Source organism: Suricata suricatta, chromosome 10, assembly GCF_006229205.1.
Source record: "Suricata suricatta isolate VVHF042 chromosome 10, meerkat_22Aug2017_6uvM2_HiC, whole genome shotgun sequence".
Lineage (NCBI taxonomy): Eukaryota > Metazoa > Chordata > Mammalia > Carnivora > Herpestidae > Suricata > Suricata suricatta.
This window is the reverse complement of record NC_043709.1, coordinates 13,641,654-13,657,309: the sequence shown is the minus strand read 5'-3', so window position 1 is coordinate 13,657,309 and position 15,656 is coordinate 13,641,654. Positions and strand designations below refer to the sequence as shown.

At 47.9% G+C, this 15,656-nt stretch overlaps 2 protein-coding genes across 2 annotated transcripts in view; one reads left to right on the top strand and one right to left on the bottom strand.

Annotated features, from left to right (window-relative positions):
* The window catches only part of SYN3 (synapsin III), a 459,446-nt gene that overhangs the window by 279,443 nt on the left and 164,347 nt on the right, over window positions 1–15,656 (bottom strand). The window lies entirely within an intron of this gene.
* Window positions 1–15,656, top strand: part of TIMP3 (TIMP metallopeptidase inhibitor 3) — a 58,529-nt gene that overhangs the window by 35,069 nt on the left and 7,804 nt on the right. The window contains exon 2 of the mRNA XM_029954719.1: window positions 9,700–9,782. Coding sequence (XP_029810579.1) covers window positions 9,700–9,782 — 83 coding nt within the window. The remainder of the gene's footprint in view (window positions 1–9,699; window positions 9,783–15,656) is intronic.

Genomic DNA, 15,656 nt, shown 5'->3' with positions numbered 1-15,656 from the left:
CTTTTAATGCTGAGCCTTGGGTTTGTCATCTGTTGGTGGAGGATGGGTACTGTCCCTCCACAGGCATTTGTGACCTGAGGCCTCTTGTAACAGGACCCCATGACTCATCTCTTTTTAGATATGAATTTTCAGCATTTGGAGATCAGGAGCGCACTTTAGGGTCTCAGATCACATTTTACCTGCCTCCCTCTTCTTCTCCCGATGACCCTTAGGAAATCAGATTCCTGACCTGCACTCTAAGAGCCTAAACAGGAAACCATCTCTGTGTCCCTTTATTGTATTACCTTTGATTCCCTCCTATAGCCTCATTCTTCATTCAAGAAACATTTTGAGAACCGTTGGTACATTCTAGGCACCAGTCAGGTGCTGAGGGTCACAGATGCAGTCCTATTGGCTCGTAACTCAGGCTGATGGGTGCCAAGCAAGTGACCATTAAGGTAGAATGTGTTTGGGAAGAAAGGAAGCCAAGAAGACAGGAGAGATTTAGTGAGGCCTGGGATGGGCAGAAGGCTTCATGGAGGAGGTGGCATTTCAGCTGAGTGGGTTTTGCAGGGAAACAGACATGTAGGCAGATGACGGAGGAGAAAGTCATTCTTGTCTGTGAGACAAGGGGCATCACAGGATAGGTCAGTGCAGTGAGGCGGGGAGGCTTTGGAGCGGCAGGACCTGAGATGAGGCCTGAACCCCAGAGAGCTCTATATACCTTACTGAGCTATTCAAATTATGCTGCAAAACCAAGGGAGGCTTGACAGGGAGTTGCTGTGGGTAGGGTTGCTGTTCCCATCTCCTCCTGGGAGAATGAGTGGGCTTTGGGGAAAGCATCTCCCTTCCTACTTTCTGTGCTTTGGGGTGCTAACCTTCCCCTTCTGGCTACCTTCTGCGAAACAAAGGCCTTCGCAACTCTAATCATGCTTGGGGAACACTTGGGGGCAGTCACCCTACCAGCCTTTTAGAAACCTGAACCACAGGAACACCTCCTTCCTTCTCAGATGGTCCTCACTCCCCACATTAAGTCAGCACTAGGAAGCAGCCAGCCCTAGGGCTTTTGCCCTGTTCTGGGCCAAATGATCCACACCTTTCTCCCAAGCTGGCTGTGACTACAAGAAGAAATTGAGGATAGTTGACTCTCTAAAAGTGATTACATTGCAAGTGAAATGTAATAATACCAAGTCCAGATGTATGCCTAGGTGGAGACTCTTAAATTTTGTCTTTTAATAGTTTAAAATTGAGATCACCACTTAAAATGGGAAAACTGGAGTGAGGTCAGATTTGTTTGTGTTCCTTTTGGATAATCTCAAAGCTCCAGGCAACTTGACCTTTCTGGGCCCGTGTTCCCGTCGCTGGCTGCTCTGGGCCCCTTCATTTCATACACAGTCAACGTCAGCTGGGGCCCTAGCATGTTTCCTGGACGGCTCAGGAAAGTCCGGCAGAAAGCCGCACGGCTTCCATGGTGAGGAGAGCTGGGAGCCGGCACGTGCCCCTCCTCCCCCTTGGCCAGGAGGCCCAGGACAGGGCGTCCCCAGGACGGCCTTGCCTGCAGGACCCTAGGGCACAAGGCGGGCACCGAGAAAAGAGGCTCTGTGCAGAGAGAGGTTTTAATATCCTCCTGCCTTTAATAGCTTTCCCTGAGATGGAAACTTGGGTTGAAATGATTTGCAGCTCTCCAGATTTTTCAGAGTGTGTGTGTGTATTTGGGTTTATTTTTAGCCACGGGGGTTCATTCCTTGCCAAAAAAACCTGCTTAAATAAAACCAAGATTAATATTTTTACTTAACGGAAAGAGTTAGTCAGGACAGGCTTTGAACTGGAGACTCCCTATCTCCATCAGGAGTGCATCTGAACTGTCCTTTGAAACGACAGAGAAGTGCCCTCAGGACGGGACTCAGGAAGGGCCTATTGTGAGACTTCTCCGAGGGGCATTCTTCCTCACACAGGCTGCCCCTCCCGGCCCCCCTCATGTTCTCCAGGGCCCTCTTCCTGGAAAGGCGGGTCCTGGCTCCCTCAGAGACCCGAGGACTCTGCCTCACTCTCAGCTCCTTCTGTAGACCCTCCCCACCAGATCGGGGCCAGGCTTCTGCTTCCTCTGGATTCAGATAAAGCAAATGGAGTCTCTCCTCTGGGATGGGCTGAGGCCTAGATCCGCTGCAGCCTCTAGGGGAGCTCCAGATGCCTCTCCCCTTGGACAGACTCCCCCCACTCTTTGTGCCATGCCAGCAGTTTGTCCTTGCTCATACTGCTGTGTTTGCTGGACTTGAGTATCGTTTACCTGTTTCCTTGCCTGCCTTTTTAAACTTGGCCCCTGAATTCCTCGGGGCCTCATTTCTCTCCGCGTCCCTGTGAGCCCAGCACAGCACTCCATAAACGATTGTTGAACAGATGTTTATCTGGCCCTATGATCTGAGAGCTGCTATTATCCCCTTCTGATGGAGTACAGCTCAGAAAGTCTTGGTCATAGGCCAGAGCTCACCCAGAGAAGTTATTTATCTTTTTTTTTTTTTTTAAAATCACCCTCCTCATATGTGGCACTTCTCGTTTCATGTATTCAGCATCTACATATCAGGGACTCGTTTTGTGCCGGGCTATCGTTGCCCAGGCGATAGCGGTGAGTAAAACGAAGAGCCTGCCCTCTGGTGAGCCTTGCGCTCTGGTGAAGAGGACATGGATAGAGACTATGTCAGATGGTGGCCAGTGCGTGGAGCACAGTAGGCAGGTTCGAGGCTACCGGGGATGCTTGAGGACAGGATGTGGGGGATTGTGGAGGCCCCCAGGCCAGGTGATACTCTAAGGAGGTGAGGGAGGGAGCCCTGTGGCTACTGAAGGAAGGGTGTTCTAGCAGTGGAACTGTAAGGGCAAAGGCCCTGAGGTAGTGTTTGGGAGGTGAACAATGGTAGGGGGCTGGGGCCAGAGTGGAGCAGGCTGCTGTTTCCAAAGGTGAGGAAGGTAATAGGACCAGGGGTGAAGGGGTGTTTTTAGAAGCTCAGCTTTGGATGGGTCGAGTTGGAGACGTCTTATTAGACCTCCAAGTGTAAATGTACACCATGTGTAGACTAGTGTCGTGGGGGTTCTGGGGTGGAGGTTGCAAAAAGGGGAGCTGCCAGCTGTACAGATGGTATAAAGCCACACGCTGAGTATAAGTAAGAGGAAGGCGAGGAACCACCACTGCCTGGATTAAACACCGTGGAGGTCAGGGGTGACAATGACCAGAGCTGCTTTGGTGGAGTGGAAGACAGAGCTTAGGTCCTGGTAAGAAGCTTTCAAGGTTTGCAATCATCACCCCAGTTTATATGCTGGGATGGGAAAGGACTTGCCCAGTGTCCCACAGTGACAGGACAGTGACTGTGTCCAGGTCTCATGGGCTCCATGCCTGCTCATTCCAGTGTATCATGGCTGCTTCTCCAGGGGTTTTGTTGATCTGACCTTTCAGCCTCTGAGTCTTTGTAGAGGGTGATTTTGGGGCTTGGGGTTATGGTGACAAATAGGCTAGAAACCAGATGGATCCATTAAGAGGAGGCCTTTAGGTCTCTGCACTCCACCCTTAGTCTCTAAGGCCCTTTCCTCAAACATGGGTATCATCAAAGTGTCCCCAAAGAGGCAGCAGGTAATTGTGAAGAACTGGGAAAAGGGTCACTGGAGGTGGATACGCAAGATTCTTGAGGAAATGCTGAATCTGGTCTCTTGCTGTCTTCCTCTGATAAGCACATCTAAGAACCTACGAGTAATCACCATCAGCAATATAGCAATATATCATCTGTTTAGCTTCAGGCTTACAGAGTGCTTTTTTACATATACATTGTCTCATCTAATTAATCAGCCTAATTAACCTCAGACTCATGGTGTTGTGAAAAATCTCAGGGATCATCAGGTTTTGTGGTTTCTAAGTTATGTTATTTTCTCCCTTAAAAGCCTTGCTGGGGAGCATAGTATGCTAAACAGATGATATTTGTGTTATATTGCTGATGGTGATTACTTGTAGATTCTCATTACTAATCAGAAGGCATGTATGTGAGAGTGGTGGTGTGGTCCAAAGGACAGGGGGGTCACTGGCGGTTTCTCAGGGGGACCTTCCTCCTAGGGACCAATCCTCCCCTCTGATCCTTAGCAGACCTGATGGGGGAGTGGGGAGGTAGAAGAAATTATGAACTGGTTTTCAATCAGTACAAATCCCATGAAAAGGTTTTCAGGCAGCCTGCTTTCCTGGGAAACCCACTAAATTTTTGTTGTACTGGGATGCAAAACCAGCCTCAGGAGACTTGATCTTTTTTTTTCATAGTTGGAAAATGGGGACACTAATAGCCACCTCACAGAGTCATCATGAGAACATGCATGCACTGCTTGGCACATGGGAGGGGCTTAATAAATGATAGTTGTTGTTTTCAATGTATTAAAGTGACTCCCTCTCCTCTAGACTTACTAATGTGATGTGATGCAATGAAATGCAGGGAGCTGATGGTTATTGATGGGTGGGCAGCTGGAGGAGCAAGAGAGGCTGACCCTGCTCTCTTTGGATAGGCCAAAATGCAGGACCTCCATGGGGCACAGGACCAGGGAATTGCTTAGTGGGCTGAGCCAGATGGTCTGTGGGCCTGCCTTGCTGTCAGTTCCTTGCTGGTCTTTGTCATGAGCTTTCGGCCTCAGATAGGCCCTGTGGATGGCAACCAGGAAATAAACCTCAAGTGACTATCAGACACAGCCTGACCCCTCTTTTCCTCCAAGTAAAGTTCAAGTCTGGGAAGACAGGTGAGCCCACAGTTCAGGCCTTTCTGCTGACCTAGAGCCTGCCTGCTAGGGTCTTGTCAGAAGAACATTCCCCTCACTGGGGTTACACTAACTGATGGCTGCTTTTGGAGAAATTCGTTCTAGCTGTTGGCTAGGTGGGCCTTAATTATCTCCGCTATCCCCCTAAAAACCATATTGTAAGCCAGAAAAATCATTCTATAAGGCCTTCAGAGAGACAGGAATGGGAGCGTGTTTGTGTGTGCGCGCACACGTGCATGTGTGTGACACTGCGGAGGTATCTCACTCACTAGATGGCTGAATCACCTTCTCTACCATGGGGAAGATTTGTAGTATTCTCAACAGGATCCTAACATGGGTAGAATCCATAGTTTTAAGTTGGTATATATATGAATTCAGGTAAGAGATCCTTGATCCAAAACCCAGCCAAACTTTCAGTTTTCCAACCTGCTAGTAGAAAATTTCAACCCTCAAATTGGGGTGGAAAGGTCTGGATTTGATTGAAGACGGTTGGATGGGAGGCAGTAGGAGAGGGTGAGAGGCAGGGGGTTTCTCATGGGTGTCTTGTCCCCCTCTGACTAGGCTGATGAATAGCAGATGTGCAGTTTCTGAACACAGCAAGCAATATGCTGCAATAGAAGCTGAATCTTGTTTGCCACTGGAATTGGTTTTTGTTCAAAACTTCTACCACTTGTGGTCTACATTACTATGGATGAAGGTGGGGGCAGGCGGCACACAATTATATTTCTGGAAGGGAGGTGCCTTGTTTCTATCATTTTTGCAAGCTCTTACTAGCCCTCTCCACACACAAAAAAAATTATTTAAAGAAAATGATATAGAGATATACCTTTACACCTGGATTCTCAGGTGTATGATATATTTAAAAGGGCCCTGCGTACATTTACAGATCTATGTGCCAATTACATAAGCCTACATAGCCTGGGAAGTTTCTTCTTCTAGACTTTTAAGTGAAAATACCGTTTAGTCTGTTTTCCTTTGACCTCCATACCTCTGGAAGCCCAGGCTCCTTTCACAACGGGAAATTAGAGGCTCTAAGACTGAGAGTCAGGCTGTTCTTCATTCCCCTCTTCTCTGACTGCTGCTTTCAAACCTTGGAGATGAGCCCTCTAGCCATGAACTTTTAAACTTTGTCTTCCCACCAGACTGTGCTCTGTAGAGGTAGGAAATGGGACTTCTATTTCTCGTCATCACCCCCACCAGCACACCAACCCAGCTCACACCCATGTTGGTTTGGCTGCCGGGGGACACTGGGTAGACGGTGTGGGGCCACGTTCCAGCCTGAAGGAGCATAAAGAAAACCTGTGTCTAGCTTGGCCCATCTATAAAGCTGGCTTCCAGCCACTACACCAAGGTGGCAGGAACAGCCCACATGCTGCCAGCTCTAAGTTTGGAAACTGTCTTCTGTTGTTGTTGGAGAGCCGTGACCTCCCACAGCTCCTCTGTCCACTGTGGCCCCCAGGCCAGTGAATGCCTCGGAAGCACCCTTAATGCCAAACAAGAAAGTACAAAATAGCACACATTTGCATTGTAGAGAGAGAAACCAAAGCAAATAAAGACATATTAATTCACAGACCTAATAGGCAGATTTGAGGTTGGCTGGTGTTTTTACTGTGGAAGGACTTTGTGACTTTTTTGGGAGAGCAGAAAGTTACTTAAATTTAGTTCAGTTTGGTGCAGTTTTGTTTTTATAAAGCAAACACTGGTGTGACCTCTGTGCTGGGCCTTTTCTGCTTGTGTTTCTGGACTGTAACAATGTGACCTCGTTTGGTCCTGGCACTGCATTCGGATTACATGTGGGTGACGAGATAGGACAGGTACCTGTGATGAGGTGGGTACTCCAGACTTAAAAACACCTTGTATGTTTGTTCTGACCAGTTTATGAGTATTCCCCTACGTGCCCCTGAAGTTCTGTGTGGCCAGATATCTTGAGGAGCTTGTGTTTCTTCCCATCCCAGAGAGAAGCCCTAGGCCTTCGCTTACAGTGTATGTTAGAAGATGCTCAGGAGACAAATTACAACAGAAGTCACAGTGGTGGTGGTGGTACTATAATAGCAGTGACAGCAGACACATTGTTCTCAGTGTTTGTACTTAACCTTCACAGCATGGAGGTTACGAGGAAGTGTTCTAGATTAGGAAATGAAGGCACAGAAGTGTTTAATGACTTCCCTAAGGTCACACAGCACTAGTGCTGGGGTTTTAACCCAGGGCAGTCAGGCTCCAGAGCCGTGGCTCTTCAGTGCTTTGCCATGTTGCTGCTCCACTAAAATTAAGGATATTGCTTGTAAGCCATGTGATGGGCATTGGGCCAAGGCAATCAGAAAGATTTAGGAGAAGAGAGGTGGGGAGGACGGTCCACAGGGGTTTGCCTGAGGCCACACGGTAATGGTGGAACTGAAATGTGGCTTCCTGACTCCAAAAGCTTACTCCCTTTTCAAAGAACTATTCTCAAATGAAAATGTTCCAAGCTCAGGCCATTTCAGGGTAAGGAAGGAACTGGCTCACTGTGTGTGCAGAAGCTTCCAGAAGTACCTAGCTTTATGGGACAGGTCTGCTTATGACGTTTACGTCTAAATGAAGTCAAGCCATTTTTGAGCCAAGAAAGGGTAGACGTTGCTATTTAAAGGAACCTTTATGCTATTTCTTCCCGCCTAAGGCAAAGACTCACTTGCTAGTTTACCTTCTGTGTTAATGAAGCAGCAGAAGATGGAGCCAAATCAATTCAGGAAGAATCAATAGTAAAGTCCTGGCAGATATGCTTTCTGCCCAACAGTTAAGCTGTTACAACCTGACTGTGGGAGTTACTGTAGAGGAAACAGCCCCTGGGCCTCTGGGAGGCTGGCTCCCTGCCGAGGATGCTGCAACAAAGTTAGACACAGAGGTGGAGGCAGAATCTTGGGGGAGCTTGGCCTGGGGTCTTGCCAACCTCTCGTTTTTCAGCAGACTTGGAAACAGCTACTCACCTCCTCCCAATCTGAGCTGCCTCAGCTAAACTGCTAACTTTGCCAATGGGCTCTGTGTTTTACCCTCCCTGGCAAGAAGGTCTCGAGGGTCTGTTGGTTCATCTGGGTCCTGACTTCACGTCTGACTGGGAGAGAAGGATCCAAATTCATTTGGGGAGGAACAGGATAGAATCTAGTTGGGATGGGGGAGATTGATTCCTAGTAAAGGTATTTTGTTTTAACACGTTGGGACATCCCAAATGGAGGATAATGGAGCTACCAGAATGTGCAGGGTTGTGTGTGTGTATGTGAAGTATATTCTGTTTAACAGACACTTATTGAATGCTTACTCTTTTAGGGGGCTACGTGCAACGGGAGGTAAGAAAGAGTGACAGGATCTTACAGCTGGAAGGGTTCAATTTGTGACTCAAAGCATGGCTGCTAATATGTGCAAAACCCATTCCATCCTGGGCAAGGTCCTAGCATGAGAGCATGCAGACTCCCTTGATGGAGACACTCTCTGCCCCCATGGCAGCCTCTCCCCCATCTCTTGTGGCCAGTTTTTGTTATTCGAGGACGTTTTTGGTTGAGCCAATGATTACAACTTCTCTACAATTTCTGTAGTGTCTTTAATGTCTCCATTTATTCCTCCACATGCCTGTTCTATAAATATTTGAAGACAGCTATTGGGTACTTCTTATTCACTTAAAATATGAAGAGAACACACAGCCCCTTCTAATCTCAAAGTAAATCCCTCCCTTCTTCGTGTTCTCACTGCATGTAGTAAACGCCTCTTTTCCAGCCTTCCTTACACTGGGTCTGTCTAATTGTTTCTTGTTCATAGTCAGTTAATATTTACTGAGCCAACTCCTTTCTGCCAGATGTTGTGCTAAGAAATTCCAGAAGATCTTTTGTTCTATCCTTATTCCAGTTCTTTGATGTAGGGAGAGTAACACCCTCTTTACAGAGGAGAAAATCAAGGCTCAGAAGAGGAGGTGGCTTCCTTCTGTCAGTTTCCTCGTCTGTATAATGTAGATGCTAATACTGCCCTAGTAAGGCAGTTGTGAAGAGTAAATAAATGAGATGTACTACTGTGCACAGTCAGTGTGTGATAAATGGGAGCTACTTCTAATGGTAGCAATCCTTCCATGGTCAGCCCATTCCAGTTTTGGTGATGATGATGATGGTGATATTAATAAAGTTTATGTAACATACACCATGTCCGAGACACAGTGCTGAGTTTCACATACATTATCTTACCTAATCCTTCAATTCAAGAGGTTGGTACCTTATTATCCCACCTTTACAGAAGAGGAAATTGGAGGCCAGAAACAAAGTTACTTGCCCACAGTCATAATAGCCATAAATAGCAGAGCTGGGGTTAGAACTGTTCAGTGGGCTTCTGGGCAGCCCCCATTCCCAACTGCTCCATCTTCCACCACATCCTAACTATGCTATGCTTTCCTGCATAACTTGCCATCCACGTGCTGGGTACCAAGGGCCCACTCAGAATGCCAATTGGGCATGGAAGGAGGCTGGCATGCATTGCAACCCTGCAGGCACATCAGGACATGCAAAGGAAGAGACCCAAATGAGATAGCACTCAGAAAGACGTCATGGTAGAAGACCATGGGTCTCGGAGACCATGCAATGGTCAGATGGACAATGGAGGAAAGGCAAGAGGCTCTAACAAGAGAAATAGTTTTTGATTATGGTAAAACCACAGAGTCAAGAAACTCCTCTGGGGGTGAGGGCAGTCTAGGAATTTCCAGGGTTGACAGTGGTGAACATTTGGGATAATTAACTTGAATGATGACTGCCTTCCTTCTTTCTCCATTCCTCTGCCACCCCCCAATGTCTTTCATCTGAATTCTTGCTTTTATAAACACAATCATCTATTCAAGTTGGCCCAGAGGTAAGAAAGCTGGATGGCCCAACCTTAGATGTGGTCCCTGATGTGGTACAGGCCTCCCTAACCTCGTTCCTGTCTTGCCTTTTCCTGCAGTGATCCGGGCCAAGGTGGTAGGGAAGAAGCTGGTGAAAGAGGGGCCCTTTGGCACACTGGTCTACACCATCAAACAGATGAAGGTAAGTGACAGAAGCCCGCACCAGGAGAGTTCCTGGGGTCTTTTGCCAGAAGAGTCCTGGCCAGAGAAGGTAGGGTGGTGTATGTAGCCCTTCTTCACTGCTGAGGCAGAAGAAAGGGATGGGCAGGAAGTGAGGGGCTGGAGGCGGGGGAGGTAGCTGCTTCACCCTAGGGCGAGCACAGGTGGAGTCCCTCTGAGGCCATTGTTAAGAGGCTCAACTCTGGAACCAGACATCAGACAGCCTTGTCCCCTGGTAACTGTGAGACCTTGGCCAAGTCCCTGCCCCTCTCTGGGTGTTGGTCTTCCCATCTGTAAAATGAGAGGATGTGACTAGCTTGTCTTATGGCCTCTTCTGAGCTCTGACTTTTGAGATTCAAAAGTTCCTACTGGTCTTATGCAGTTGCTGAGGTTACAGTTTATGTTTAAGTCCGCGAATCTTTACACTGAACTTTTGCTAAACACAGGGGCCTTATCCTGGTGTAGGAACTGCACCCACTTTCCCTATTTTCCCAGATCGTGCCTCCCAGCTGGTTAGTGCTGTTCACTAAGCATCCTCATACAACTGAACATATTCCTGGGTGTAGTCACACTATGTAGCTCACTAAGAAGGTCCATCTTAACAAAAAGAACATCTGATTTGAAACCTACAGAACCTGCTTTCTTGTCTCAGCTCCACTCCCGAATAGCCTGCTTCTCTAGGAACCACCCCTTTCCTGAGCTTCAGTTTTGCCATCTGTTAATGATGTGAGGTTGGGCTTGATGCCCCGAAGAGCCCTTCCAGCTCAGGCATTTCAGGATTCTAAGTGCCCTGGGACACTTGTGGTATTCTGTCTAAGGAGGAACTGCTGTGGGTGCCAGAAGGGGGTACTTATATATGCCTTCTCAGAGGGCCGGCGGTACTCACTCACCCTGAAGAGCACAGCTGGTCCATCTCCCCACCTTTGTAAGCACCTCCCTATGTGCAGCACCCTGTGCCAGGAGCCTTGGAGGCCACAAGAAAGATGGGGTTCCCATGTTTAGGAAGTATAGTTAGGCTGAGAGAGAGCACACATGTGCATGATTAAGCAGAGGTTCAAGGTGAGGTGTTCTCAGGTCCAAGGGGACTGCCAGCCCTTTTACTCACTGCCCATATTTGCATCCTCAGAAACTAGAGCAGGACCAGGCACACAACAGATACTCCATGGGTGTTTATCCATCTAATGGAGAAATGAGGGTGGGACTCTACTGGACTGAAAACTCCCCAGAGGAGACAAGCCTTGAGCCCTGGAGTAGAACTGATAGATAGCCTGTGGGTGGTACCGGGCCATCCCAGAGGCAGACCTCGAGGCCTCTCTGAGGTTTGATGTACTAAGTTTGATTCAACTTTGGAAACATCCACAGCCTTCTGGTTATGTAATGTCCAGAGACAGTCCTGGCTAGGTGCCCTTGGCTGCCAAGCCTGGTCATGGGACCAGCTTCTGTCTTCAGACGGCCGTGGGGAGAGAGGAGTGTGGAGGGGGAACCAAAGAGATCAACAACCAAAGAAACCCCTACTGTACTGCCCCCAACAGCCAGTGAGCAAATGGCGAAGCAGGTTAGGTGAAGCAGAGGTTCGGGAAACAGCCTCCTCCTGCTCTGGAACAATCCATCACATTGTGGACTCTCTGTGGCCAGCAGATCTAAGAGAAGAGCTGGGAGGCAGTGGTTCCTAAGCTTGCCCAGCTTCCCCACTTCCTTCAGGGCCCGGATGCCAGGGTGACAAGAGGCCCTTCCTGTGGGCAGAATGTCCCATTTCCCCCTGGCTGGTGCCAGGCCAGCCTCTGAGGGTGTCCAGAGGCCAAGTTACATTTGTTCACCCATCAGCTTCAGAGCACACAACCACACTGTCCATTCACGATCCTTCACTCAGGTTCATGGAACCAGGGTGCTGGGCACAGGGAAGTAAAGTTCCTTGTTTTACTTCTGACACAGGCTCAGAGGGGAAATGACTTGCCCAGTCATGTATTTAATTAAAGATAGATCTGGTTTTCAAGCTAAGGTGTTGCGATTCCTTCCCAGTCCTGTGTGTTCTTTACAGGACTCCTCAAATCTCCCTGCCATGTCACTTTGATTACCGGTCACTGTCTAATGCCTTTTTATTAACTTTGCCCCTCCTACCGGCCCAATATTAGATAACTCCTGGAAGGGTCATCGCCCTTCTATCCCAAGAGGCCACTAAATTCTGCTGATCTCCAAGTAGCAGTTGGCTAATCAGGTGTGGGGTATAGGAATTGGGAGTAGTTCATCCAACTGTCCCTACACCTTCCCCCTTCCTTCTCACTCTCTCTGTGCTGAGCACTGTGCTTCAGACCCGGGATACAAAGATAATATTTGTTATAATGAAAATAAGACTTTATTCAAGTAACATATTTTGAGCATTTACTATGTACCAGGCATTCTGCTAAGCCTTTGCATGGATCAGTCCTCACAACAGCCCTACGAAGCACACCCCCCCCCACACACACACTGTTCTCTATTTTACAGGTGAGGCAACTGAGACTTGGCAAGGTCATGTAACAGTCAAGTTCATACCACTAGTAAGTGGAAGACTGGAAGGAAGCTATAGAGCCTTTGCCAATAAGGAGATTATAGAACAGCGGAGCTGCAGGCTGACTCATCACTCCTACCCCCCCCCTCCCCCCGTTGTACGTAGTTTCCCCAGGGAACAAAAAGAGGTTAGTTTGAGTTTGTCGTTTATCATCTAGCAGTGTAGCTCTTGACTTGCAACATCCTGCAAAGGGTGTACTGAAAACTCTTTGTAGGAGGGAAGGAGGGGAGGCAGGGAGGCGAGCCTGCATGAGTTTTGGCACTGGTCCCTGGGTGGCTTTGTTCTAGTGGATTAGAGAGTCTACCCCAGAGAGTCAGACGGGGTGAGCAAGGGCTCCCTTAAAGCAGTACTGAAGGAACTCAGAGAACGTGAGAATTTGAGCCATCCTGTCTGACCTCTCTCTTCTGTCTCAGAGTTCCCACCCCCTTCCCTGGAACTTCTTACTCAAATGAAAGGCGGGCAGACCCTCTCCCATATGCTAATTCCAGAACGCTGGTCCCACTTTGCAGGCCCCTCTTGAGTGTGCAGAGACCCACAGGTGTTGGGGGGAGGGGTGTCTGAACATTAAGGGAGCTTATTGCAAACCCATGGGTGGAGATTAGCTGGAGCAGAGGCACTGGGCTGTAGTGCAAAGGTAGAAGTTTCCAGAATTGGTCGCCCTAATCTGTAGAGACCTTATCTCCCATCAGGACCATGGGAATGTGGTCTGCTTTGCCAGGAGGTGCAGTCCATGCAGTGGAGACATGCTCCCAGGCTGGCGTGATGGGGGACAACACGTGGGGAACATTATGTCCCAGCTGGTCCCAGGAGGGTCCCATGGGGAGGCCCCCTGGTCATGTGCTTTGCAGGTCCTGACTCTGGGCAGGACAGATTCACTGGTCCATTGGAATGCTTGGCCCCTGGGGACTTCCCTCCTTCAGTGGTTTGTCTACTCACATGAGCACTATAGTAAGGTCTGGCCTTTGAAGCTCAGGCCGGAAGCCTCTCTGCGCCCCCCCACCCCCAGCCCACAGGAAACTGTTCTCTTCTCAATGCCTGTAACTCTTTCTGCTCTGGGTCTCTCATCCAGCCCTCAGCAGAGACTGCCTGCATTGTCTTGTGCTCTCTCGGCCCCGCTTGATAGACAGCCCCTCTGTAAGAGAAAGGCTGTGCACTTGGTGTCTCAGTCAAGCATCTAAAGGCTCTGAAACACAGGTGCTTCATCTGCAAATGAGAGTAAGTTGTGGGTTGAAAGGAGTTCAGGATATAAAGCAGCACCAAGCACAGTTCTCATCTCTGGCAGGCATGCCAGAATTATTTGACTTAATGGTGACATTTCATGCTGTCAATGTAGAGTGAAGAGCAGGCATTCCATAAAAAATATTCAAAGCCCTCGAGATTCAGAAATCTCTTTCTTACATTATTTGTCTCTTTACCCCCAGAGAAGCTAACTTCTTAGAACTTTTGTGTACATACTACCAAGAGTGGAGGCCCAGAGGCTTATAGGGTCCAACATGGTGTGTGTCTACACACAATAGACCATTAACCGGCCTTAAAAAAGGACATCTTGTCATTTACAACAACATGGATGAATCTGGAGGACAGTAAGCTCAGTACAATAAGCCAGACACACAAAGACAAATACAGCATGATCTCACTTTTATGTGGAACCTAAAAAAGTTGCACTCACAGGTGAACCCTCTCACAGAAGCAGAGTAGAAAGCTGGTCACTAGGGGCTAGGGGCTGGTGGCGATGGGGAAATGTTGGTTAAAGGGTACAGAGTTTCGGTTCTACAGGATGAATAAGTTCTGGAGATCTGATATACGGCATGCTGACTAGAGTTAATAATACCAGATTGAGGGGCACCTGGGTGGCTCAATCAGTTAAGCAATAGACTCCAGGTTTCGACTCGGTTTATTATCTCAGGCTTTCATGGATTCAAACCCCATATCAGGCTCTATGTTGGCAGTGTGGAGCCTGCTTGAGATTCTCTCTCTCTCTCTCTCTCTCTCTCTCTCTCTCTCTCTCTCTGACCCTCCCCCACTTATACTGTCTCTATCTCTCTCAACATAAATAAACTTTAAAATAATAATATCAATACCAGGTTGAAAACTAGAAATTTGCTAAGAAAACAGATCTTAAGTGTTCTCACACACATGCAAAAGGTAACCATGGGAGGTGAGGGGTGTGTTAGTTATCCTGATTGTGGTAACCATTTCACAATGCATACATATATCAAAAAACGCCTGTGTACACCTTAAATATATGCATTTTTACTTGTCGATCATACCTCAATAAAGCGAGAGAGAGAGAGAGAGAGAGAGAGAGAGAGAGAGAGAGAACAAACACATCCTGCTTAGTCTAAAGTTCCAATCTGGCTTTAAATCTCTGCTTTAAGAAATAAGGTTGGGCAAAGAGCCATGCAAAGAAGAGGATCAAACCTTTCTCTCTGCTGATGGGCATTTCACTAGAACTAGTTTTAAGCTAACTTTTAGAGAATAATGTGCACCCAGTACTATTCTAAGTCATTTAATTCTCCAAAACACTTCATGGAGTAAACACCCATTGCCCCATTTTACATGTGAAGAAACTGAGACCCAAAGAGGTTAAGTAGCTTTCCAAGTGGCTAATAAGTGGCAGAGACAAGAATCAGACTGGCCGTCTATCTCCAGAACCCGAGTTTACCATTAATCCTCTAGTGCTTTGATTGAATTAGATTACCTTCACACCTTTTCCAGTTCTGAGATTCTCAGATTCTCTGATTGCAGGACATTACAAACCTCTAACAGCCCTCCTAAATTTGTCAAACCAGTTCTCAATCTCTGTGCATATAGACCTGATGATACTTTCAGGATCAATATTTAGGGCGACATGGGATCATCATAAAGAAAAGGTAATGAAATGAGTACAGTCTGCCCTTACTGTATTGTCCTGCTCAGAACTGACACTAAACGGTAGTGCTGGGTTTGTCAGACCCAATCACTCACAATGTATTAGATTTCCGATCCTGGATGCAAGGGCTGCAAGCCACACTATGATCAAGGTTCCTTCAAATTCCAAAGTAGTGAGAACTGAGCCGTTGAAGTCACTGGACCCTAGACAGGGGCTGATCCTCTCTCATGAAGCAGAAAGGAGATGAAGGGGAAAGGCCAGCAAGGATGTACCGAGGCTCTGGGGCCCGGGTCTGCAAGACTTAGAGCAAGGGCCGAGTTGAAACATTTGCGAGGAACTCAAGGAACATCCACACCAGAGGAGAAGCTGATGGGCATAGGAGGGAGTGCAGGGAACGTTCTTGGAAGGCACACTGGATGGCATGCACACAGCCGTGC